We start from the raw sequence: 23,883 nt of genomic DNA, 5'->3' as shown, positions 1-23,883 counted from the left end.
CTCGCTGATTTCAGGAGTGAAGCTGCAGACCTTTGCGGTGAGTGTTACAGCTCTTAAAGGCAGCGTGGACGCATACAATGAGCAACAACAAGACTTACTAAAAAGAGTGAAAGAACAAAGCTGCCACAGTGTGCAAACGGACCTAATCTGATTGCCACTGCTGGCTCCCGCAGCCTGCATTTATTCCCTTATCTGACCCCACCCACATCCTGCTGATTGGTCCATTCTACAGAGAGCTGATTGGTCCGTTTTGATAGAGTGCTGATTGGTGCATTTACAATCCCTGAGCTAGACACAGAGTGCTGATTGGTGTGTTTACAATCCTGTAGCTAGACAGAGAGTGCTAGGCAGAAAAGTTCTCCAAGTCCCCACTAGATTAGTTAGATACAGAGCACTGATTGGTGCATTTACAAACCTTGAGCTACACACAGAGTACTGATTGGTGTATTTACAAACCTTGAGCTAGATACAGAGTACTGATTGGTGTATTTACAATCCCTTAGCTAGACATAAAGGTTCTCCCAGTCCCCACTAGACTCAGGAGCCCAGCTGGCATCACCCGGTGGATCCCGCACTGGGGCTGAAGGGGCAGTTGCCTGCCAGGCGCGCGCCGTGGGTCCGCACTCCTCAGCCCTTGGGCGGTCGATGGGACCAGGTGCCGCAACACAGGGGGCGGCGCTTGTCGGGGAGGCTCGGGCCGCACAGGCGCGGGTAGCGGGAGGCTTTGTATTTATCGAGTACGAGCCCAGGCAATCCACCCTCCTCAGCACCCTCCTCCCAAAGTGCTGGGAATGCAGGAGTGAGCCACTGCACCCGGCCATTTTTTATTTTATTTTATTTGAGTTGGGGTCTCACTGTGTCACCCAAGATGGAGTGCAGTGGTGTGATCAAGGCTTGCTGAAGCCTCCATCTCCTGGGCTCCAGCGATCCTCCCACTTCAGCCTCCCAAGTAGCTGGGGCCACAGGTGCATGTCACCATACCAGCTAATTTTCGTATTTTGTGTAGAGACGGGTTCTTGTCATGTTGCCCAGGCTGGTCTCTAAACCTTGGGCTCAAGCAATCCTCTCACCTCAGCCTCCTGAGCATGTGCTACTTCCATCTGAGTTTGAAGACAGGGTTTAGGAAGGGGCTTTGAACATCTGCCTGGGCTCTTTGTGCTATGGCTTTCGAGGGCTTCCTGGAGGAGGAGGCCTTTGGCCTGGGCTAGGCCTTCAGAGTGAGGAAACCTTCTAGGTCCTCTCTGCCAGTCCCAGTCTCTGGTATTACCTGACCTGGACTTTCTCACAGGTCTCCAGCCCCAGAGAGCTGCGTCTTTTCAATTTCCCCTGCCTCCTGCCCGGGCCCACCCCCAAAGCTACAAGATGCAAGAATCACCTTTCCATGTGGGGGCTGCCAGGGTGGGAGGAGGGGAGCTGCCTCAGCCTATTGGTGGTGGCGACTGATCCAGGTTGACCCAGCAGAGGGCTTTCCAGAGCTATAGCAAGGATTCACATCCCAACGGTGCCACCTCCAGGCTGGGTGACCTTGGGCCAGTTGCCTGACCTCGCTGATCCTCCGTATCCTCGGCACACCATTAATCATAGTAACCTGCTTTGCAGGACTCTTGTGGGAATCAGCAGCGCGCCTGGCACACACTAGTTGCTCAATGAATGGGACGGCTATAATTACTCTTCCGGGTGGGGGCGGGGCGCAGCGCCTGCAGCCAGGCCTATATTTAGCCTGGAAAGAGGTTGGGGGCGTTGGGAGACAAAGCGCGGCTGCCAGTCTGGGCGCCCAGGGGGCGGGGCGGGCGAAAGTCCCGCGGCCGACCCGCCCTCCCCTGCCGCGGGGTCACCTTGGCCGGGCTGGCGGCCAAGAGCTCCTTCAGACCCGACGTGCCCCAGCGGCCCAGCGGCCGCTTGGTCCCCTGAGCTGTCCTCATCCTCGCAAACTGTTGTCTCGTGGAGGGGGCTGCTGGGGACTGGCGGGGGGTTTCGGCCCCATTGACCACTTGGGAAGCTGCCTCCTTTCCCAGCACGGGCCGGCCAAGGGAGGGCTCACTGGGATCGATACGCCAAGGTGAGCCTGACCCCGGGTGGGGGGCGCGGGAGGGGGAACCAGGCTGGCTCCTCCCCCAACATCGCGCCAATGAGTGTCGGGGCTGCAAATAGCCCAGTGGAATCAGTGAGTCATGGACGCTGGAAATACCGCGCCCCCTCTGATCCCCTCCCTCCTCCTGACCCGCAGCTGGTGGAGCTGCGCTGGGGAGCACGCCTGGGTATGTGAGGGGTGGGGGACCCCTCCGGAGTGCTCCCCTCCCCAGGCTCCCTGAACCAGCCAGAACACCACCCCCCAAGTTCCAGCTGGCTTTGCCTCTGGGGCTGTGTGATCCTGCGCCAGTCACTCAGCCTCTCTGGGCCGCAGAATCCCCATTAGGTACTGGAAGGGCTTCAAGATTCGTCTGCCCACCTTTGCGTCCCTGCACCTAGGACTGAGACAGTGCTCAGCACAGTGCCCGCCACATAGCAGGACAGTAAATATCTCTGGAAGGAAAGAAATAATGAAAAGGGAAGGGCAGGCAGTTGGAGGAGAGGCTGTTGCAAGGGTTTTCCAGAAACAATCCTGGGGCTCCTGCCTAGGGGTATCTGGGGAGTTCACGGAAGAGGCCGAGGAACGCCCATATTTTGTGAGGTCTTCAGCTTTAACTTGAGCTACAACCCCCACCCCCAAATCTCAAAGAAGGTGTGTCTGTTTCTCTCTCGAGGTTTCTAGCCCTGTCCTAAGTTAGAGAACTCCAGGCAGGTGGCCTCCAGAAGTCTGTGAGACTGTCCTTTATTGTGTATACAGGTTCCAGCGTCAGGGCTCTCCCACAGACCCCTCCCCAGTCCTCCCCCAAGGGGCCCAGAATGGTGGGAGTGAGAGGCCACCCTAAGGCACACTGACCAGAGAGGCACGGAGGGAGGAGGCTGGCTTGCCACTTGCCCTGGGGACCGCTGCTAACTGAGATCCACACCTCCCCTCCACCCTGCTTCTGTATGTGGGAGATGAAGCCAAGAGTCACTGGGGGCAGCAGGCATTCCCCAGGGTTAAGGCTGATGGAATATCCCTATACCAGATGGGAGATGGGGGCTTTTCCTATGACTCCCCCCATCCTCCAGCTGGAAGACGTGGGGAGGGGTGCATAGCCCTAGAGAGGTAGAATGAGGGGAAATACTCCTCAGTGCCCAGAGATGGGGAATTGAGAGCAGCTGTTGACACCCTGGGTTCAGATCTATCTTTCAGCGATGAAGCCGGGCAGTCAGTGGCTCGGAGTTGTTTCCCCATTGATGAAAATGGAGATTGTAAATCTGATTTGAGAAAGCTCTGAATTTGGCCTCAACCAATGGTAATGCTGCGTATTCGAAGGACAACGATAGGGGTGTGTGTGTGTGTGTGTGTGTGTTACACACAACGAGCCTATAGAGTCATAGATTAAAGAGGGGGATGGATGGGGAGGCGACTACCCAGAGGGGAAGGTGGCAAGAAGCTGGGGTCCAACCGTGAGGACCCAAAACTCCATCCACACCCTGGCTTCCATCTCTGTTAGGTGACCCTGTCTGCATGGGAGCAGCCTCAGGAACACAGGCCTGTGGGAGGGAGAAGGACCAGCCCCGCCCCCAATCCCACGTGGCCTTGCCTGGAGGCCCCAGCAGGCATGGGATGGCAGGAGTTTCATGCAGTTTATCACGAACCAGCTGTATTGGAAAAACCCCATCTATATACAGATGTGGCGTGGCTCTGCCCTGGCACAGCCAGCTGGCTGGGGGCACAGGGTGGGCAGGCAGCCTGCTCGCTGGCGTGGGGCTTGGAGGCCGGCAGAGGGGAAGTTTACCAGCACCACTGTCTCCTCTTGGCCTTGCTAAGCTCTCGGGCATTAGTTCCACTTAGATAGGCACCCCTGCCTGTGACCTTCCCTCTGTCTCTCCCACTTCCCTTGGCCAAGGGGGTTCCAGGTCCCTGGTCCCCTTGCCCTGCAGAGACTTCATAGATCAGAGGGTTTTTCTGTCTGTCTGTCCTGCAGAGCTTGCCCAGGTGTCCTGCTGGTCCCATTCCCCTTACCCACCACGGGTTCTTTAGATCTTCCTTCCCCGACCCCAGCCCCTGTACTCTGGATTAAGTGGGGGAGGCCATATCTGAAATCTGGGCAGGACAGGGAGTCCCTGGCCTGCTCTGGATAGAGTGGAGGGCCCTAGTTTGGGAGGATGGTCCACCTGGGGTCTGGGGAGCGTTGGGGCTGGAACCTGGGCTGAGATGTCCTGGGGCTGTTGTAATGGGGTTAGGAAGGCTTTGCTGGCAGGCGTGGGGCAGGGGGACAGGGAAAGGGAAGGGAGAGGCCCTCAGATTTTGATCTCCGTCCGGAAGGTCTGCTGGACATGTTCTGTATGCGGGTGACGCCGTGCCCGGATGGTGAGGCTGCCGTCCTCCCGCAGAGCTGAGGTCACCGACGTCGGGTCCACGTCTTCCGGCAGCTGGCACTTGTGAGCGAAGGTGTTCATGACGGTGCCGTCAGCCGCCAGCTGGGGAAGGGGTGACCCATCAGGCAGGCTGCCCCAATCCCTGTCCTGCTTGTGACAAGCTACAGCCCTTTTCTCCCTATTCTAACCGCAGCCAGGCCCCACATGCTGAGGGGCTCTGCCCTCAGGTGTGGAGGGGCTGCCCAGGGTGGTGATGGCCACAGGCCGAGGGCTCTGCAAGGACAGCACAGGGGTGCTCCACGGAGCTCCAGTAGCTCTAAGGGACAGGCAAGGGGCATGGGGAAGAGGTGGGGCTTAGAGAGAGAGGCGGCTCCATGGCAGCGGCTCAGCATCTGGGGCTCGTGGGGAACGCAGAGATGACAGAGGAGAGCGGTGCCTTCCTGGATCCCCAGACACATTGGGCATCTGCCCGCCGGAGCTGAGCGTGGCCCCTCCCCCGCAACTCAGCCAGCACATAGTGTCCAGGGGAGTTAGGGGCGGCTGAGTCACTGTTGGGGGTGGCAGGGCTGGCACGTGCTGCCCGCAGGTCCTGGTGCCCCCAGTCCATGGCATCCCTGGCAGGGATGCCCAGGAGTCCACCCTTGAATGTGGAAGGGAGGAAGCCAGCCCCTGGGGGCTTAGGAGGAGGCCTGGGGCAGGTCCTCTCCTCTCTCCTGGCAGCCGTGGCTGTTCCTGGGCAACGCCCCTCTTCAGGCCTGGCCATGCCCTCCCCAGGGTGGAGGCCCCAGTGCCTCTTCCAAGTTCGGACTCAGACACCCTAGAGACCCAGTGACCCTGAGACCTGTGGGCAGACGGTGTGTGTGGTTTGGAGTGTGTGTGACCCTAAACTGCAGGGTCCCTGCCCAGCCTTGGGCCTAATTTAGGAGTCCCAAGATGGGGGATGGAGCTCTGGCTATGGGAGGGAAGAGGGCTTGAGGTGTGTCACATGGAGAAACCCCTCCCCCACAGACCAGGTGAGTTCCCCAGCTACCCGCATCCACCCTCTACAGCTACCAGAGGAGCTGTCCTCACTCTGCCATCACCATCTCACACCCGTCATCTCCCACCTTCAAGCCCCCCCACCTCAGGCTCCCTCTGCCCACATCTCTCCATCCCTCTCCCATTCCCCAGAGGCTCCCTCAGCTGCCCAGGGCCCTGGAAGAAAGGATCTGGGAACCCTGGTGCAAAGAGAGGCAGTGAGGGGCCCCATGGCCGTGGGCTATAGGCACAAGGCCTTCAATTAGCCCTGGGGGTGTTTGGGTGGGGAAGGGACACTGGCCAGGGTCTGGAGTCCCAGGATGGGAAGGGGGAGTAGGAGGCATTGGAGCTGGGAGCGAATTTGGGCTGCGGTGGGTGTGGGGGGGGCTCACCTTCTCAGCCCGCACCTCGATGTGGTTGTTGGAGGTGGTGACAATGATGTCTTCAGGCGAGAAGTCCCTCACATCCACTGCAAACTCATAGGCGTCTCCAAGGGTCTTGATGTTGCCTGGCGCCCCGGGGCGGGCTGTGGGGTGGGCTGCTGTGAGTGAGGCATGGAGCAGGCCTTGTGTGCAGATCCGGCGGTTCCGGCTCCTTCTCTTGGGGCAAGGGGCGGCTCCCCCAGGCTCTACCTCCCCCTGAGCTGTTTCTCCCTAAGCTCCTCCTCATTCCTACAGCCCACCTTTTCTGGGGTGGGGGTGGGACCTCACCCGACACAGTGTGTGTGTATATGAGGCTAGATCTGTAACAACCCCACCCCAGGCCTGGAGCCTGGGGACTGCCTCCCACCCCTCACCCTGTCCGGCCCTCCAGGGCTCCAGCTGGGACTGGCTGCGGTTCCAGAGCATGGGTGGCCATGGAACCATGTCCAACCCCCGGGGCCACGACTGTTCCTTAGAGGCCCACCTGTTTTCATGGCCACATCTGTCCCTGTGGCCACATCTGTCTTGGTGGCCACACATGGCTGCAGGCTGTGCAGCACCTGTTCCAGGCGGACCGGCAGCCACAGCCTGTTCCGTGGCGCCCTGGAGCAGATGTCCCCTCCCTGTGCGCCTCCCCTCCCCTCAGGGCCCGGATCACTTGCCTGGGAAGGCCAGGGGCTCCGAGTGTGGCCGCATGAAGCTGCCAAAGTCATCGGAAAACATGCTCAGGGCCTTCTCCATGGGTGGGTCCTGGGCCGGGAGGGCACGGGAGGCCGAGGAAGAGGTGGAAGAGGAGGAGGAAGAGGAGGAGGAATGGAAACTTCTCTCCGCTCGGAAGGTGGAAGAGGTCCTGTGGCTCATCCACGGGCGGCGCCGGGCCCTGCCCAGGCGGGCAAGGGCTGGACAAGAGAGGGTGTGGGCACAGGCCTCGGGAGAGCGTGCCGGGCCCCGACTGCGGCCGCTTTATAAGGCCGACTGTCCCTGGGCTTGGGGCCAGCCCCTTGTCTACTAGCTAAATTTAGGCCTCTCCATGGCCCAGAGGGGGCTGGAAATCTTCTCCCGTGCGCCGGCCCCGCTGACAGCCCGACACACGCAGGCCGAGAGGGCTGAGCTCACAGCCTGACATTCCAGGCCGGCCACAGCAGCCCCAGGGGCCTCCCCACCACTGCACAGGGCTGGATCCTGTCTCCTTGCCACTTGGACCTCGGTGCCTGCCCCAGAACCTTGCAAGTTTGGGGTTTCTTGTGTGTTTTGTTTCCCCCATCGGCCTGGGGGCTCCTGAGGACTGTGCCTCCCCACGAGACTCTGGTTCTCCTCCATGGCTGTGCCTCCCCCATCAGCGTGCAGGCTCCTTGGGGACGGGGTAGGTGGAAGCACCACTGCTGTGTGACGTCAGGAGTTCCTTCCCTCAAGGCAGACAAGCTTCACAGCCCATCTCTAAGGAAAGGTTGAGCCCTGCCAGGGGGTGTAGAATGTGCAGCTGTCCCCTGCCAGCCCCTACGGGGACCTGGATTCTATACCTGCACTCCCTCTGACTCTCAGAACATGTAGAGGCCCCAAGAGGACAAAGCCGGCAGCTTTCTCCTTAAAGGTCTAGAAGGTCATGTTCCTGACAGCTGTCTGCTCCACCCTGTGTCAGAGGTGATGCCTGCGACTGCCTTAGGTGGGATTTCAGTCAGAGGTAAAAGAGAATTCCGGAAGACAATTATTCTAGCCCTGACTTCTGGAGTGCCTTCTGGGCACAGGCTCCTGGCTGCAAGCTGTCTAAGTGGGGCCCCGTTTGATCCCCGCACAGCTGGGAGGGTGGAGGCGCTCTTCCCATGTTATGGAGGGGGAAGTGAAGCCTCTTGGAAAGGGCGGAGCTCACACTTGCATAAGTGGCAGGGCTGGGATTCGAACCCAGGTGTGTTGGACCCAAAGCCCTTCAGAGGCTGAGGTGGTTTGAACATACGCCTATGGAGACAGGCTGGCCCGGAAGAGCCAGAGAAGCCCCTCCCTACCCACCTGCTTGCTCAGCAAAGCCAGGACTGACCTTGCGCTGGGCCAGGGTGGAGGCCATTCTGAGAGGCAGCCAGGCCCTCTGTTCTGCCCAGGTTGCAGTTCAGGGCCTCTGCTCTCCTCTCCCGTCCGGCCTTACCGTCCCAGATCAGCTCCAATGCCTCCTCCCACAGGGAGGCCTCTCTGACTGCTCCTGCTCACATGGGCCCACACCCGGTCCAGATGCCCCCAGCACTGACTGTCTTAGTCCTCCCACAGCACCTGGCAGTGTGACATGGTCTTCCTGTGTGCTGTGACTCTCTGCTGTGTCCCTTCTTCCCTATCCAACTGGCAGTTCCCATGGGGGCAAGGGTTCACCTGTCTCCCCATTAGATTGAAGGTTCCTGAAGATGGGCAGTTTCTGTTTTATCAGAGCCCCCTACAACCCAGTCTGGAGCTTCATCCTGGAGGGCTCCTTCTACAGGGGTTTTAGCAGTGCTAGTGGTATGTGGAGTGGAAGCAGAGCAGGGCACAGGGCACAGTGGTGGGCCAGGCTGGTGCCTGGAGCAACAGGGCCTGTCACCCCTGGCAGAGTTTCCTGCCCGTGTCAGGGCCTGTGACACCCAGCCTGGCTGAGGGGATTCTAGGGCCACTGGGAAGCCACCAGCACTGAGGTGAGATGGAGAGAGGGTGGGGCGGGGTGGGGGGCCCAGAGCCTGCCGCTCGCCAGGGAAACAGGAGCCGGTGGCTAAATGCAGACACACTGTCATGGTGCTGAGGGCCTGAGTCACTGCCCCTGGATGTCAGATCCCGTTACCCACCCCGCCCACCATCCCTCCTCCCCTTTTCCCCACTTCCCGAGGCATCACCCACACAAATACTTGGTCCTCTGGCTTCACTGGCCCAGAGGGATCTCAAAAGGTCATCAAAGCCATTCCCCTGCCTCTACCTTCAGATCACAGGGACAGAAGGAGCGACAAAGATGATGTAGTCCTTTGAATCCCAGTCACCCAGGGGAGCTTTTCACAAACATGGACCCTTTCCTTGGACCTCAGGATTTTGATTTGGGATCTGGAGAAGGGACCTTGCATCTCTTCCCATCAGCTCCCCACACAGCCAGCTCATAGGCCAGTGATGAAGCCGCCATCACTCAGCAGGTATTCATTGAAACTGTGCTATAAATAGGTGCTGGGCACGGTTCTAGGCTTTGAAGGACTCAGAGATGAATAAGGCAGAGACAGGCCCCTGCTTCCAGGCTCATCTCATCGGACAGAAGAGGAAACCGAGGCTCTAATTGATGAAGGAGTTAGGGTCAGCAGAGCTGTGCTGGCTTCAAACTCGTCATCCTGCTGTGCCCCCTGGCTGCCCTCTTCTCAGCCTCCTGGTGCTCACAGGGCTGGGGGTGAGGTCGGATGTGGATATGCAGTGCCGGCTGTGGGACCGTGGCCAGCAGCTGCCCCACACCACACACTGGGGATCGGGATGTCGACAGGGCAGCCAGTTCTGGTGCTGTGCAGAGTCAACAGGTCGGGGTGGCCAAGGTGAAGGCGGGCTCGAGTCCATACAGAGCAGCAACCCCCATCCCACCTCCCACAACACACATCTTCGATTTTGATTTGACTTGCCTGGCATCTAGGGGCAGAGGGTAGGTAGCCCATGGTCCCAGATTTTAACAATCATTCAAAGGCCATCATAAGCTTCAGAGAGTGGCTTTCTCTGGTGGGAGTGGAGGCAATTGTCCCCAACCTCTTGCCCAAAGTGGCATCAGACTCAACTCTTCTGTTCTGTGCCCAAACCATTGCCCTGGTTCAGCCTCAGGAGCTGGAGGAGCTTTGGGCAGGGAAAGAGTTGCACAGTGGAGGGCTGGGTTCAGCCTCTGCTGTGTGACCTTGGATGAGTGACTCAACTCTGATCATCTACAAAATGGCGATGCTCTCCCCATTCACAGGGTGCGGGGAGAAAGATTTGAGTTGCAGATCGGAAGCTCCTGACACGTAGCATGTGCTTGTTCCTCGTCATGTCCCCTCACACCTGTGCTCCCATTCTCTGTTGGAGTGGGACAAAGTCTGTGGAATTACCCAGAAGTCCCCAGACAGAGCCGCTGGCTCTTGGACGTGTGCTTTGAGAGGCATTTCCTGAGCCTGGAGGGTCTGGACACAAGGATCAAGTCCAAGTTCCTGACCCCAATTCACTGCCTTGCCCCAGGTGTTGGCCTCCTCGCCAGCCCTGGACAAGATGGCTCATCAGGACAGGACTGTGCGGCACAGCCTGCAGGCTTTGGAGCCAGGCAAACCTGGGCTGGGAATCCCGGTTCTGCCTCGGCCTCTATGATCTTGGACAGGCAGCCTCGCCTCCCTGAGATGCCATTTCTCTCCAACGGGATCACACTGCCTGCCTCGTGGGATTTCCGTGGGCACTCAGGGTAATTAATCTGGGGAAGGCTGACTCTCTACCTGGCACACAGGGAGGCTGTGGTCATGCTGACCCCACTCCCCTTTGCCGGCCTGCCTTCTCCTTCCCTGCCCAGCCTCCTCCCCTCTCCCTCTGTGCTTTTCCAAACCTTCCATGTCCAGTTCTGAGACTCCTGGGCCCTGAGCCTCAGCCCTGGCAGATGACCCCTCGCTGTCCTGCTGTGTGTGTGCGCTCCCCCTCCCCAGCCCCTGTCCAGCAGCACCCAGGAGCCTGAGGACAGCTGGGCACCACCCTCTGTGCCACTGTGGTGGGTGGAGAGGCTCCTGCTTCCCTCCCTCTTGGCAGCTCTGCCCTGCATGGCTCTGGCCTCCACAGTTCTGGTTGATTTGTCAAGGACATTTTTAATCTCCACTGTAAACCCCGGGCCGAGGTGGGTGGGGTGGCGGGGGGAGAATGATGCTTGGTAGAGCACATACCTGTCCAGGTGCACTGGAGCTGGGAGCAAAGGAGGCTCTGAGAGGAGGGCCTGTTCAGCCACAGCAGGAGGACTGACAGGTGAGGGGTCTCTGGGCATGGACTGGGGTATGAACCTGGCAGGGCCAGGCAGGCAGGGCAGAGGGGATGGTAGGGGCAGGAGCCAGCACCTCACTTTGGCTTTGCAGACGCCTCCTTCTGGTCCTGGGGTTTTCCTGCCTCTGTGGCCTGAGCGGTTGGGGAGAGAGGAGGGTGCTCCGAGATGGGGAGGGAGAGTCAGAGCCATCCATGGGACTCTGCAGTGAGAGAGTCACAGCCCTGGGCAGAGACTGATTCCAGCAGCGGAAGTACCAAGCGACCCAGAAGGGTGGGAGCAGTGGCCACAGAAGGGGAAGGGGCTCTGAGCAGGGCTTAGGCTCCAGCCTGTGCCCAGTCTGCAGCTAGACACGGGGGGATACCTAGGAATCCCACCCCCATCCCACAAAATGACACACACAGGTACACACCCTCAGTGACGGAACCTCAGGGATGAGGGCACACACAGACCTAGTGTGGTAACTTCACACACACACACACACACACACACACACACACACACGAAAGCACAATCCTTCCTCTTGATTTGGTGGGGAGAGCACTGGAAGGGCCTAGAGGCAGCACGAGGACGTGCAGCAGCTCACCCGGGTCCCTCCCTCTATCTGCTTCCCCAGGGGCCTGATGCAGGAGTTGGTGGGGCTGCGTGAGGGCTCCTCAGGGGACCCTGTGACTCTGCAGGAGCTGTGGGGCCCATGTCCCTGCATCCGCCGAGGCGTCCGAGGTGAGAGCCAGGTCCTCTTCCCTTCCCCTTGGAGGACCACTCGGGACATCACTCCTGCCCAGCTCCCACCCCACCTCCCTGCCCAGGAGCCACCCTCCTCCTGGCATTTGTCTAGGACCTCACTGCCCAAAGTCTCCTGGGAGGCAGGGAGAGAAGGGGTCTGTCTGTTCCACTGTCTGTGGGTCAGATGGGTCAGGCATCTGCCCTCTGCCTTTCGGGAGATATAGCCCAAGGCCTGGTCACTGTGCCCATCCTCCACCCAGGCCTCTCCCTCACCTACCTGTGCCAGTGAGGGGACGTGGGAGTTAGCTGCTGGGACAGCTGGGGCCACAGCAAGGGGCTGGGGCAACCTGCACTTGGCACCTTTCCTTGGAACCCCATTTGCCTTGTTCACTTTGAAACCTGACTGCCCCTCAGCTACAGGGCAGAGCAAGTAGGGACTCCAGAAGGAGGCTAAGTGCAGCCCCAGGGGCTGGTGCCCACAGCCAGTGAGGGCCAGCTCCCAGGCTGGGGTGGTAGCCAGCTGGCCAGGGGCATTTCTGTGGACCCAGAGGATACCTGTGCCACAGGCCCTGGGACGCGCAGGAGTCTGCTAGACCCTGGTGCTCTGTCAGCTACGGACTCTGCGGGGATACAGGTGAAAGCTGTAGCTGCCAGCCTCCTCCACACTCCCTGTCCCCCAGGAACCTCCAAGTACAGGCAGGGATGCAGAGGGTGGACAGGTCAAAGGCCTTCCGGCCGGAGCAGCAGGTCTGGCACCCACTGTGCCGACGCTGTCACCCACCACAAATTCTGCCCAGCTCCCAGTGTGAGGCAGGGTCCTTCAGGACCACCCCAGACTCTACTACCAGGGTCCTCCTTGCCTGGAGCCAAGCAGACCTCCAGGAAAGGGACTGTCTGTGCCCCTGCCCCAACATCAGCCGGGACTCCGATGCCCTGCCCCAGGTGGCCTGGAGTGGCTGAAGCAGAAGCTGTTCCGCCTGGGCGAGGACTGGTACTTCCTCATGACCCTCGGGGTGCTCATGGCCCTGGTCAGCTATGCCATGAACTTTGCCATCGGGCGTGTGGTCCGAGGTAACTCTTCCCTGGCAGGTGCTGCTCTGGGCCAAGGGATTCTAAGCACGCTCTGGGGATACCAGATGGGCCACCAGGTGCAGTGGTGCAGGGAGAGATCTGGGTGCGGGGAGGGCTCTGGCTCCACTCCTGACTTGCTCTGTGATCCTGGGCAGGCTCCTGCCCCTCTCTGGGCCTCAGTCATCTCATTTGAACAAGGGAGAGAGGCCTGAATGTTCCCAAGAGCCCTTCTTCCTCTGACCTCTCTGCCTCCTCTTCCAGCCACCCCGTTCCTTCTCCTTCCCTCCTCCATGCCTGGGGCAGGAATGGGGACACGTGCCTAGATCACCAAACTTGGAGTCTTCCCCTGCTCCCTCAGCAGCCTGCCTCCACCCTGAGGCCTCCCTGGAAGAGGGGGTGTGGGCCAGTCTAAGACACTTTCTCTGGAGACCCTCAGCTGCCAGAAGCAGGACCTACTATGGTGTTTGGTGCTTCACGCCTGTGTCATTTAGTTCTCAGTGGCCCTCTTTAGTCTTCAATGAGCCTGTGAGGGAGAGCCCATCACTAGCCCACTTGACAGATGGGGAAACTGAGGCTCAGAGAGGCTGAGTGACTTGCCCAAGGTCACTCAGCTAGGCAATGGTAAACCTGGGATATGGACCCAGGGTCATACTCCTGCCTCTTCTTGGGGTTCTTCGCCTCACCGGGTGGCCTAGTCCTACCCTCTTCATGACTCCATTGACTGGTCAGTAAGTGGGCACCACAGTGTCTGGCCCCGAGGGCTGCAGAGGCTGTGGGTGCCTCCCTGATATCTGGCTGTCCCCAGCGCACCAGTGGCTGTACCGGGAGATTGGGGACAGCCACCTGCTCCGGTATCTCTCCTGGACTGTGTACCCTGTGGCCCTCGTCTCTTTCTCCTCGGGCTTCTCCCAAAGCATCACGCCCTCCTCTGGAGGTGAGTCCACAGTCGCCACACCAGTCCCCACTGGCCAAAACCTTCTCAGATCCCAGGGGGCTTCTGATGGGGGGAATCGGGAAGCGGCAGCCTCATTTCACAGACGAAAGCCCAGAAGAGTTATGTGGCTTGCCTGAAGGCACACAGCAAGAAGGCCAGATCTTGACTCTTAGGTCACTGCTGGCCCTACTGACTTTCCAAGGGCTTCTTGGAAGGAGATGCCACTGTGGGGCCTGTGCTGGTGCCAGGAAGGGGCCCGTGGGGGAGGCACAGCTCCCCCAGGCACTCAGCCCTGCCTCCAGCTCCAGGCCAGCAGAGGGGAACTCCAGACTCACTCAGTGGTGGCCTGAGGTTCTGTTCAGGGCTCCCCAACCCTGACACGGCCATCTGCCAGGCCCGGTGGGAGGAACATGGACAACTCGCATTCTCTCTCTGACTTTAGCATCCAAATCTGCAAAATGAGTTTATGCATCCTAACCTCTGAGGGTTCTGTGTGATCAAAATAGGGCCAGGTGCAGTAACAGTCTATAATCCCAGCACTTCGGGAGGTGGGTGGATCACTTGATCCCAGGTGTTTAAGACCAAGTTGGACAACATGGTGAAACCCCATCTCTAAAAAAAATGAAAAAAAAAAAAACCACCACAACAAAAAGTTAGCCAGGTGTGGTGGTGCCTGCCTCTAGTCCCAGCTACTTGGGAGGCTAAGGTGGGAGGATCACTTTTTAGCCTGAGGAAGTCAGGGCTATAATGAGCCAACGTCAAACCACTGCATTCCAGCCTGGACAACAGAGTGATACCCTGTCTCAAAGGAAAAAAAAAAAACCTAACGTGAAAACACCGTGCGGGTAGAGTGTTGAGAGTTTTTTGTTTGTTTGTTTGTTTGTTTGTTTGTTTGTTTGTTTGTTTTTGAGTTGGAGTTTTGCTCTTGTTGCCCAGGCTGGAGTGCAATGGCACGATCTCGACTCACTGCAACCTCCGCCTCCCAAGTTCAAGTGATTGTCCTGCCTCAGCCTCCCGAGTAGCTGGGATTACAGGCACCCGCCACCATGCCTGGCTAATTTTTTGTATCTTTAGTAGAGATGGGGTTTCACCACGTTGGCAAGGCTGGTCTCAAACTCCTGACCTCATGATCTGCCCGCCTTGGCCTCCCAAAGTGCTGGGATTACAGGTGTGAGCCACTGCGCCCGGCTGAGAGTTTTAATCTAGAGATTGTCCCCTTCTTGTTCCTGTCCTCTCTGGCTAAGGTTCTGGAATCCCGGAGCTGAAGACCATGTTGGCGGGTGTGATCTTGGAGGACTACCTGGATATCAAGAACTTTGGGGCCAAGGTGGTGGGCCTCTCCTGCACACTGGCCACCGGCAGCACCCTCTTCCTGGGCAAAGTGGTATGGGCAGGGGTGAGGGCACCCCAGCCACCCCACCCACCCAACCCTGCCCCAGCCTGTCCCCCATCACCCTACCAAAGCTGGATCAGAGCAGACTCAGGCCAGTGCCTGCCTTCAGGGAGCTTAGTCTTAGGGGAAGAGCCAGGCCAGGTCCCCAGAGTGTGACAAAAGCCATCTGAGGACAGCCCTGGGGGTTGGAGAGAGGGAGGAGGGGGTGTGGTGGGGAAGCCGTGCTGCCTCTGGGTGAGGCTGTCTATGCTGCCCTCACCTGGGCCCTGGGCCCACCCTTCCCTCTGCAGGGCCCTTTCGTGCACCTGTCTGTGATGATGGCTGCCTACCTGGGCCGTGTGCGCACCACGACCGTCGGGGAGCCTGAGGTTAGGGACTCGGGGCTTCCTTGGAGGACTGGGAGTGGGGAAGGAGGGGGCTGACGCTGAGCCCCGGACTCGGATCCCCCAGAACAAGAGCAAGCAAAACGAAATGTTGGTGGCAGCGGCGGCAGTGGGCGTGGCCACAGTCTTTGGAGCTCCCTTCAGCGGTGAGACCCCCTCATGCCCCGCCCCCTGGGTCCCTCAAGCTCCTCCTCTCACTCCCTGGGTTCCCTCGGCCCCTCTGAGAGCCTGGAGGAGGGGGTGGGTCTCATTCTAGTTCTTACTTCGGCCCGCCTTGGGTATGTATAGCCACTCCCGGAGGCGGCGGGGGGCGGGTGGTGGGGGGCGTGGTTGGGTGGTGTTGAGAGGCTTCAGGGTAACATTACATAGACTTGGGTTTGAAATCCACTGGCCCCTTGGCCTCTCTGAGCCCAGCTTCTTCCTCTGTAAAATGAGGATCAAACTGTTCCCACCCGATAGTGAGAGGATGCACACCTGCATTCCAGGTTGGACGGGTCTCTGGGCAGCGGGCTCCTCCCTGCCCAGGGTGCATGCCCTGCCCTCCCCTCCTGTCTGTCTCTGTCCAGGCTGTAGCAGAGCAGGACAGATGGGTCAGGGAGGAGGTGACAGGGGGAGGGGGCCCTACAGCCACAGGTGAGTAGGGGTGGGGGGCCCACCTGAGATCAGTGTCGCCCCCAGGCGTCCTGTTCAGCATCGAGGTCATGTCTTCCCACTTCTCTGTCTGGGATTACTGGAGGGGCTTCTTTGCATCCACCTGCGGGGCCTTCATGTTCCGGCTCCTGGCGGTCTTCAACAGCAAGCAGGGTGAGCCCCCTGGGCTTCCTGACCCTGGCCCCGCCTGGGTGCTGGGGCGAGGTGGCCCCCCCTTCTCCCCTGTGTACACCCCTTGCTCTCCTCTTCCCTCTCTCTCCCTCTTTTTCCTCCTCCCTGTTCCCACCTCTTTGGGAGGATGGAAGGGGCTGACCTGTGCTGAACATGAAGGGCAGGAGCCCTGAGGGTAGAAGGGATGAGGCTGGGCAGGGAGGCAGGAGCCTGGTTGTGGGGGCCTGGAATGCCAGGACACACATTCCGGGTCAGGACCTGGCACCCCCTCCACCCTGGGCTGTTAGTCTGGGACTTGTGTTTGGGTGGGGTGGGAGCGCCATCTCGACTCCCCACTGCTCTTCTTCCCCAGAGACCATCACCTCCCTCTACAAGACCAGTTTCCGGGTGGATGTTCCCTTCGACCTGCCGGAGATCTTCTTTTTTGTGGCACTGGGGTGAGTGGGTGCCTTGGGCCCCTGAGAGTCCAGTATGGCATTCCCCCCAGGCCTGGACTGTGGCCCCTGGCACTGGGCTCAGGCTCTGGTCTTACCTCCCTCCACCCCCGCAGTGGCATCTGTGGTGTCCTGAGCTGTGCTTACCTCTTCTGTCAGCGAACCTTCCTCAGCTTCATCAAGACCAATCGGTTCAGCTCCAAACTGCTGGCCACCAGGTAGGCTCCGGGCCTAGGGGCTGGGGACATCTCAGCGAGCCCCTTGTGGGCTCCAAACCTTATGTAGAAAGCCCCACCCCCATCCTCCAACTGAGCCCCTAAATCCTTCCCTAGCCCATGGAGCACCTAACACCCCTCTCCAAGTCCCCACAGTCACTGTCCCCCCTTCCTTACTGGGCTACAAACCCCCCATTGAACTCCCATCCCTCCTTCAGTCTACACTCTCTCAGCAATCCCCCATCCCCTCACTGAGCCTCAATCCCTTGCCCCTTCAAATCTTGTGTGGCCTCCGGAGTTGGCCTTAGCATTGGCCAGCCCTCCTGCCCCGAGATGCACATGGCCTGCCCCGGCGCAGCCCACTCTCTCCTCCCTCCCAGCCTGCCTCTGCCCCAGTTCTCCTCTTAATCTCCTGTGTGATTCCTCTGCCCTCAGTCATACCCAGTAGCGAGGGGCTCACCTCACGGGCTCCACCCGCTGGAGGGGGCCATGTTCCCTGCTCCCGCCCCTCCTCCTCCCCAGTCCTTGCTCTGCTGCTGCCTGGGCCAGGCCCTGCTTCCCTCTCCTCGGGATGTGGGAAAGGGAGGGCCAGCCCTAGAGCTCACCCACCCTCCACAGCAAACCTGTGTACTCGGCCCTGGCCACCTTGGTTCTCGCCTCCATCACCTACCCGCCCGGTGTGGGCCGCTTCCTAGCTTCTCGGGTAAGGGGCCCTGAGTGGGGGTGGCAGGAGTGGGAACCCCCATTTGTTTTCCCCTTTACATGTGTCTCACGTAATCCCCTCGGCACCCCACAAGGGCAACACCTGGGCATCATTCTACAGATAAGGAGACCATAGCTCCAGGAGGTCAGAGCCCTGCCCAAGGCCCCCTGCTGGGAAGTGGCAGAGGAGGATTCCAGGCAGGGTCAGGCGGTGCGGGGACGGCGGGGGCCTGCCACTCGGGGCCCCTCAAGTCCAGTTCCCACCTGCCCCACCACAGCTGTCCATGAAGCAGCATCTGGACTCGCTGTTCGACAACCATTCCTGGGTGCTGATGACTCGGAACTCTAGCCCACCCTGGCCCGAGGAGCTCGACCCCCAGCACCTGTGGTGGGAATGGTACCACCCGCGGTTCACCATCTTTGGGACCCTTGCCTTCTTCCTGGTTATGAAGGTGGGCCCCCTGGTCCCCAGATGAGCACAGAGCCAGGACCAGCTCTGGTGGGTCGGGGGGTGCCTCCCTGCACCTGGTGGCATGGAGCCCAGGCCTTCCACCCATACTTTCTGATGTGCCCCCTGCCCACTGCATGGTCCTGGGCAAGTGACTTCAGCTCTCTGGGCCTCACTCTTCCCATCTTTAAAATGGGGTGGTTACTGGGAAGGCTGAGGAGGAAGAAAGGAATGTACCTGGCACAGTGCCAGGCACACAGTGGGCATTTCTCAGGGTGAGGACCCTCCCCTAATGCCAGACTCTGGCAGTGGGCGCATGGCCGGGCACCCTCTTTCTCTCTAGGACACTCCCCTGTCCCCTGTCCTGTCTTCTCTTGTCCATGCCTTGCTCAGGGGCCTCTAACCTCTGCCCTGGGCTCCCCACTCCCACAGTTCTGGATGCTGATTCTGGCCACCACCATCCCCATGCCTGCCGGGTACTTCATGCCCATCTTCATCCTTGGTGAGTCAGGGGTCCTGAGGTTCTGAGAGTTTTGGGGTTCTTGGGGCAGGGCCATGCATCCTGGTTCACCTTCTTCCTGGGTGGTACTGAGGATGGTCCTCAGGGATGGAGGGCTGTGGGGGCTGGGTCAGCCTGGCTTCCCCTCACCCTAAGTCTGGCCAGGAGCTGCCATCGGGCGCCTCTTGGGAGAGGCTCTTGCTCTCGCCTTCCCTGAGGGCATCGTGGCTGGAGGGGTTACCAATCCCATCATGCCCGGGGGCTATGCCCTGGCAGGTGAGTGGGTCAGGGCCCTGCTGGGTGGGCGATGTCGTGGGGCTGGGCTGGACCTGGAGAATTGGCCAGTGGCTCTACAGGGCACTGAGTCCTCTAGTGAACCCCCCACCTATCATGGGGGTCTGTCCCTCCTGAGCCCCACCATTCCCGGGGGCCCATCACTCCCTCATGGCTCCTGTCCTATCCCCAGCCCCATGGCCTCCCTTATCCCTCTCTTCTCACAAGCCCAGGCCTTGTGGCGCTTCCCACAGTGCCCAGGCTATGGCCTCTTACAATTCCCACCTTAGGCCCTGGCTGCAGCCAGGCCAGTTATGCCCTCACGTGAGGCTGGCCCCTGGCCCCTGGCCCCTGGCTCCTGGCCTGAGCCGAACTGTGTGGCTCTGCCCCTGCAGGGGCTGCAGCCTTCTCAGGGGCTGTGACCCATACCATCTCCACGGCGCTGCTGGCCTTTGAGCTGACCGGCCAGATAGTGCACGCACTGCCCGTGCTGATGGCGGTGCTGGCAGCCAACGCTATTGCACAGAGCTGCCAGCCCTCCTTCTACGATGGCACCATCATTGTCAAGAAGCTGCCATACCTGCCACGGATTCTGGGCCGCAACATCGGGTGAGTGGCGCACACCTCAGGCTGGCTCAAGGGGGTCACAGTGTTTGGGCTTGGCTGGGGGTGGAGGGCACCTCCAAAAAGAAATGCCACCGCAGCTGACCTTGGACATGGGGGCTGGGAGGGGCTGACACACAGCCGTGCTCTGGTCTCCATTCTCCCCAGTGCCCTGGGTGACCTTGGGCAAGTCATTGGCCTTGAGGCCTCAGTGTCTGTCTAGGGGTCAGCAGGGCTCCACAGCAGGAGGATGAGTATTGCCCCGTGTACAGGTTGAGGAAACCGGGGCTCAGAGAGGTGCTGTGTCTTGCTCCAGGTGACACGGAGAGTCAGCACCAGATTCGAGAGGTCTCCTCCCCTCTCCCCACTTCTGCTGTCCTTGCTGGGACTTTGGGAGTAAGAGGTGGAATGAGAATGGAAATGGGCTTTGAGGTCCTCACTCAACCAGATAGGACCAGAGCAGCTTCTGGCCCCAGAGAAGCAGACCAAAGAGGCTCTGAGAGTCCCTGGGTCCGAGGCCCCGCTCCAAACACAAGCAAGCTGCTGCCTTGCTCTGAACCTGTTTCCCCATCTGGAAAATGGGGCTGTTTATACCAGTGGTTTTCAGACTTCCAAGTTTTTCCTTGGGGGTGACATACCCTTTTAAATCAAATGGAGCTATGCAGGGAAGGCTGCTGGGTCTGTACTCCAATCTCGTTATCCGTTAATGTGATGGCCACTCACTGAGCACCTGGCAGATACTGGTTTTCCGTCATCTCACACTCAGCTCTGTCCAAGCTGGGACAAGACCCAAGTGGAGCTGGTCTGGGGGACATGGGGGTCCAGGGGGCTGGAGATTTGGAACGGGGCCATCAGTAATGTGGTCCCCAGGTTTCCTCCCACCGTGGGTTCTAGGAATCCCTCATTCCACGAACCTCTCTGGCCCTGCCCACACTCCAGAGCCGTGGGTCCCCAGTTCTAGCAAAGCTCCCCCCAGATCCTCCTGACAGCCTGGGTCTCACATCCCCGACTCCAGGACCTGATGGGAGCCCCTCTGCCTGCAGCTCCCACAGCGTGAGGGTGGAGCACTTCATGAACCGCAGCATCACCACACTGGCCAAGGACATGCCGCTGGAGGAGGTGGTCAAGGTTGTGACCTCCACAGACGTGGCCAAGTATCCCCTGGTGGAGAGCACAGGTGCCCAGCCGGAAGGGAGGGGGAAGTTGGGGGTGGGGGATGCCCTCTGCCTCCTTCTTGGACCTGTCAGGCAGACAGGATCTGCATCCAGGCTCTGTGACTTAGCAACCAACCGTGTGACCTTGGGCAAGTCACTTCACGTGAGCCTCAGTTTCCTCATCAGTAAAATGGAAATCATGCCACCCTCCCTTGGGATGGTTGACGTGTCTAAAGAGAGTCAGCCGAGTGCTTGTAAGGCATCCCCTGGGCAGCTGCTGGGGTAGGAGCGTGGCGACACCACCAGGGTGTTCCGGAAGCTTGGCCTCAGGCCTGTTTCTTCGTAATGTGCCTTCCTACCTCTCCCTCTCCACTTGCCAGAGTCCCAGATCCTGGTGGGCGTCGTGCAGAGGGCCCAGCTGGTGCAGGCCCTCCAGGCTGAGCCAGCTTCCTGGGCTCCAGGACACCAGGTAGGTACTCCTGAGGGGCGTGGGGATGGGGCAGGGATCGGTCAGCAGGGATGGGAGAGGAGGGACCCACTGATCTCCTGAGGAAGAGGTGGTCTGAGAGAGGCATCCTGGGGAGGCCGGCCCTGCACCCATAACCCTAGCCCAGAGGGAGTTTCCCGTGGTCATGTGGACACTGCAGGCTAGGGCCCCTGGGCTCCTCCTCATGCTCCACTTCTTGGCAGGAAGATGATAGAGAGAGAGGGTCTCCACCAGGTCTATGATGCTTGTCCTCATGAATAAGTGGGACGCTGTGTCACTCAAGCCCTAGTCTCCTGCTTGGCTGAGCCACAGCTTATAAAGCCAGGACCCAAGTGTGGTTCCTTGGGGAGTCCACCGAGCCTTGGGCATCCTCCATGAGTCTTCTAAGCCTGGGTGGCCCAGGTTGCCTGGTTGTGTATGTGTTGGGGTTCAGGGTCCTCCCTGACTCCCTCTGGACTCTGTCCAGGGGCCCAAGGTCACATCTTCTCCAGCAGAGACCAGGCCAAGAGAGCCAGCAGTGTCTCCAGGACATCTTGGCTGGAGGCTGCCCCATGGAACCAGTGACCCTGACGCTATTCTCAGAGACCACCATGCACCAGGTAACAAATATTGGGGGGTGTGACGCATGAGGCCCCTGGGGCAGGGCAAGAGCTGATGAGGAGTTCAGGCTCCAGCCTCCCGTCCCAACCTGCCCTGCCCACCTTATGCTGCTTCCTGCCCCTCCTGGGCCTGTGTCTTCATCAGCTGTCCGGGCAGGGAGGCTCCCGCCCTGTCGCCCCTCATTGCCAGGGTTGCAGGGATGATGCAGAGAGACAAGGGAAGTAGGGGGCTTGGCAAATGGAAGTCTCTGGGTGGAGAAAGACAGTGGAGTTGCACCAGGGCACACGTGCGTTTCAATTTCAGGTCCACCACATTCTCCCTGTGTGATCTTGGACAAATTATGTAGCCAGTTGAGACAGAGCCTGGCACATGGGCGGGGAAGGGGCAGAGGCCCACAGGGAACCTGGAGATGGCCCTGCCCCCTCTGTGCTGCTGGAGGGTGCTGGATATTGGGTCCTGTTCACCTGTGGTCTCGCCTAGACCCTTGCATGGACTCTGGCATCCCCCAGTGGCCATACTGGACATTGCAGGCCTGGATCTCTTGCCTCCCACACACATCAGGCCCGGCCCCTCTTCCCGGCTCAGAGGCGTGGCAGAGTGGGCCAGAGGGTGGGCTGGGCGCCTTCTACCCTCCAGTGTTTCCTAACAATCCCCCATCCAGGCACACAACCTCTTTGAGCTGTTGAACCTTCAGTCCCTCTTCGTGACATCGCGGGGCAGAGCTGTGGGCTGCGTGTCCTGGGTGGAGGTACCAGGGTCCCGGGGCAGAGCAAAGCAGGGGACCCATGCCTGAGAAGGCTGGGGAGGTGGGGGGGCACCGGCATGCTCCCTTCCAAACCTGGGGGGATTCAGAGGATACTGATGAGTCCCTCTTCCTGGCTCAGATTGGCCACTGGGCCTGGCTCCCCTACCTTGTTTCCTGGCCAGTGGCCAGCCTGCCCCTCTCTGCCTCTGTGATCCCACCTGTGCAATGGGGTGACATGGGCTCTACTATTCACCCAGAAACCACCCTTAGGGGACTAAAAATGCTGGTGCCGCCCTGTCAACCTCCTCTACATCCCCCTTCCAGCCCCCTCCCCCTTTCTCTGTTCTAGATGAAGAAAGCAATTTCCAACCTGACAAACCCACCAGCCCCAAAGTGAGCCAGTCCAGCAAGATGAAACGGCACCCCAGCTGCCCTGGTACTGAGGTTGGGCTGAGACCCTGCCTCTCTTCCCCCGTCACCCCTTACCCCCACTCCAACCCAGCTCCATTCCTTGGCATAACAGACAACTCTAACCTAGCCCAGAAGATGGCTCATCCTGGGTGTGACAATGGCTCCTGCCTTGAAAGACAAATCCCACCTTGGACAGAGCTGAGTGTGAGATGACGGAAAACCAGTATCTGCCAGGAGCTCAGTGACTGGCCATCACATTAATGAATAACGAGATTGGAGTATGCTGTCACCAAGGGCAGGCACAGATGCTCTCTGGGGTTGTCTGATTCCCATTGAGAAGCTCCAGAGAAAAATAAAGCTGGTTCCCAGAGCTGCTGTCCATCCCTCATCTCAGCTGCAAGGTTACTGGCCTGGGACTGGAGCTCCTCACCTGCGCTGGCCCAGAGTGAGTTTCCCGTGGTCATGTGGACACTGCAGGCTCAGGCCCCAGGGCTCCCCTCCTCATGCTCCACTTCTTGGCAGGGAGATGGTAGGGAGAGAGGGTCTCCACCAGGTCTATGATGCTTGTCCTCATGAATAAGTGGGACGCTGTGTCATTCAAGCCCTAGTCTCCTGCTTGGTTGAGCCACATCTCATAAAGCCAGGACCCAAGTGTGGTTCCTTGGGGAGTCCACCGAGCCTTGGGCATCCTCCATGAGTCTTCTACACCTGGGTGGCTCAGGTTGACTGGCTGTTTATGTGTTGGGGTTAAGGGTCCTCCCTGACTCCCTCTGGACTCTCCCCAGGGGCCCAAGGTCACATCTTCCCCAGCAGAGACCAGGCCAAAATCACCAGGGTGAACCCACCACTTTAATGTCCTCAGAGAACCTTGAGTGAGATGGGAGGGAGCTGTAAGGAACGAGAGTGGGCTCCCGGGGGTGAGGAGCAGGGGACACTGACGAAGCAGGTTCAGAGAGGGAGGAACAGACAGACAAACACTCCAGAGAGACAGATGTCCTGGTGAGGACAGCCGAGGAGCAGGTGCTTAGCTACCAGAAGTGGCCACCCCACCTTTGCTGGGGGGCAGACACACAGAGAGAGTGGGGAGGGACTGAGCCCCAGGTACAGGCAGGGTTCCCAGACTCCCCTCTAAGTGGGTCTCAGTTCTCTCCAT

The 23,883-nt window shown here is 59.6% G+C and overlaps 2 protein-coding genes across 19 annotated transcripts; one reads left to right on the top strand and one right to left on the bottom strand.

Moving 5' to 3' along the window:
• The first annotated feature begins 1,815 nt into the window (after nucleotides 1-1,815).
• Nucleotides 1,816-23,100, top strand: LOC105470202 (chloride channel protein ClC-Ka). Of its 16 annotated transcripts, none has more exons than XM_071100048.1 (21): nucleotides 1,816-2,059; nucleotides 10,056-10,272; nucleotides 11,447-11,553; nucleotides 12,499-12,627; nucleotides 13,433-13,561; nucleotides 14,806-14,945; nucleotides 15,245-15,322; nucleotides 15,405-15,483; nucleotides 16,016-16,141; nucleotides 16,512-16,596; nucleotides 16,710-16,811; nucleotides 17,427-17,511; nucleotides 17,789-17,962; nucleotides 18,391-18,460; nucleotides 18,614-18,733; nucleotides 19,126-19,339; nucleotides 20,377-20,510; nucleotides 20,868-20,956; nucleotides 21,466-21,573; nucleotides 22,236-22,322; nucleotides 22,669-23,100. In XM_071100048.1, the coding sequence occupies exons 2-21, from the start codon at nucleotides 10,178-10,180 to the stop codon at nucleotides 22,714-22,716; spliced, it is 2,199 nt and encodes a 732-aa protein (XP_070956149.1). In that variant the 5' UTR covers nucleotides 1,816-2,059; nucleotides 10,056-10,177; the 3' UTR covers nucleotides 22,717-23,100. The 16 variants fall into 16 exon arrangements, 15 of the variants coding, with proteins under 15 accessions (XP_070956149.1, XP_070956154.1, XP_070956152.1 ...); XM_071100053.1 differs by lacking the exon at nucleotides 1,816-2,059 and having other exon boundaries at nucleotides 6,840-10,272; nucleotides 22,669-22,755; nucleotides 22,863-23,100; XM_071100051.1 differs by lacking the exon at nucleotides 1,816-2,059 and having other exon boundaries at nucleotides 6,840-10,272; nucleotides 22,669-22,755; nucleotides 22,858-23,100.
• Nucleotides 2,797-6,823, bottom strand: LOC105473225 (heat shock protein family B (small) member 7). Of its 3 annotated transcripts, none has more exons than XM_011726909.2 (3): nucleotides 6,536-6,823; nucleotides 5,844-5,989; nucleotides 2,797-4,536 (listed from the first exon to the last, which is right to left on the bottom strand). In XM_011726909.2, the coding sequence occupies exons 1-3, from the start codon at nucleotides 6,732-6,734 to the stop codon at nucleotides 4,357-4,359; spliced, it is 525 nt and encodes a 174-aa protein (XP_011725211.1). In that variant the 5' UTR covers nucleotides 6,735-6,823; the 3' UTR covers nucleotides 2,797-4,356. The 3 variants fall into 3 exon arrangements, with proteins under 3 accessions (XP_011725211.1, XP_011725210.1, XP_011725212.1); XM_011726908.2 differs by having other exon boundaries at nucleotides 5,844-5,992; nucleotides 6,536-6,822; XM_011726910.2 differs by having other exon boundaries at nucleotides 5,844-5,977; nucleotides 6,536-6,822.
• Nucleotides 23,101-23,883: the final 783 nt, after the last annotated feature.

This window comes from Macaca nemestrina, chromosome 1 (genome assembly GCF_043159975.1).
Source record: "Macaca nemestrina isolate mMacNem1 chromosome 1, mMacNem.hap1, whole genome shotgun sequence".
Classification (NCBI taxonomy): Eukaryota; Metazoa; Chordata; class Mammalia; order Primates; family Cercopithecidae; genus Macaca; species Macaca nemestrina.
This window is presented reverse-complemented; position numbering and strand designations above follow the sequence as displayed.

Coding starts and splice junctions, on each gene's coding strand:
- LOC105473225 (XM_011726908.2), bottom strand. CDS start 6,734: ATGAGCCACAGGACCTCTTCCACCTTCCGAGCGGAGAGAAGTTTCCAT. Junction 5,993..6,535: donor GGAGCCCCTGGCCTTCCCAG/GCAAGTGATCCG, acceptor CCTCACTCACAG/CAGCCCACCCCACAGCCCGC. Junction 4,537..5,843: donor TCGAGGTGCGGGCTGAGAAG/GTGAGCCCCCCC, acceptor CCCCTTCCCCAG/CTGGCGGCTGACGGCACCGT.
- LOC105470202 (XM_071100048.1), top strand. CDS start 10,178: ATGATCTTGGACAGGCAGCCTCGCCTCCCTGAGATGCCATTTCTCTCC. Junction 16,142..16,511: donor GGTCTTCAACAGCAAGCAGG/GTGAGCCCCCTG, acceptor CTTCTTCCCCAG/AGACCATCACCTCCCTCTAC. Junction 17,963..18,390: donor CCTTCTTCCTGGTTATGAAG/GTGGGCCCCCTG, acceptor CCACTCCCACAG/TTCTGGATGCTGATTCTGGC.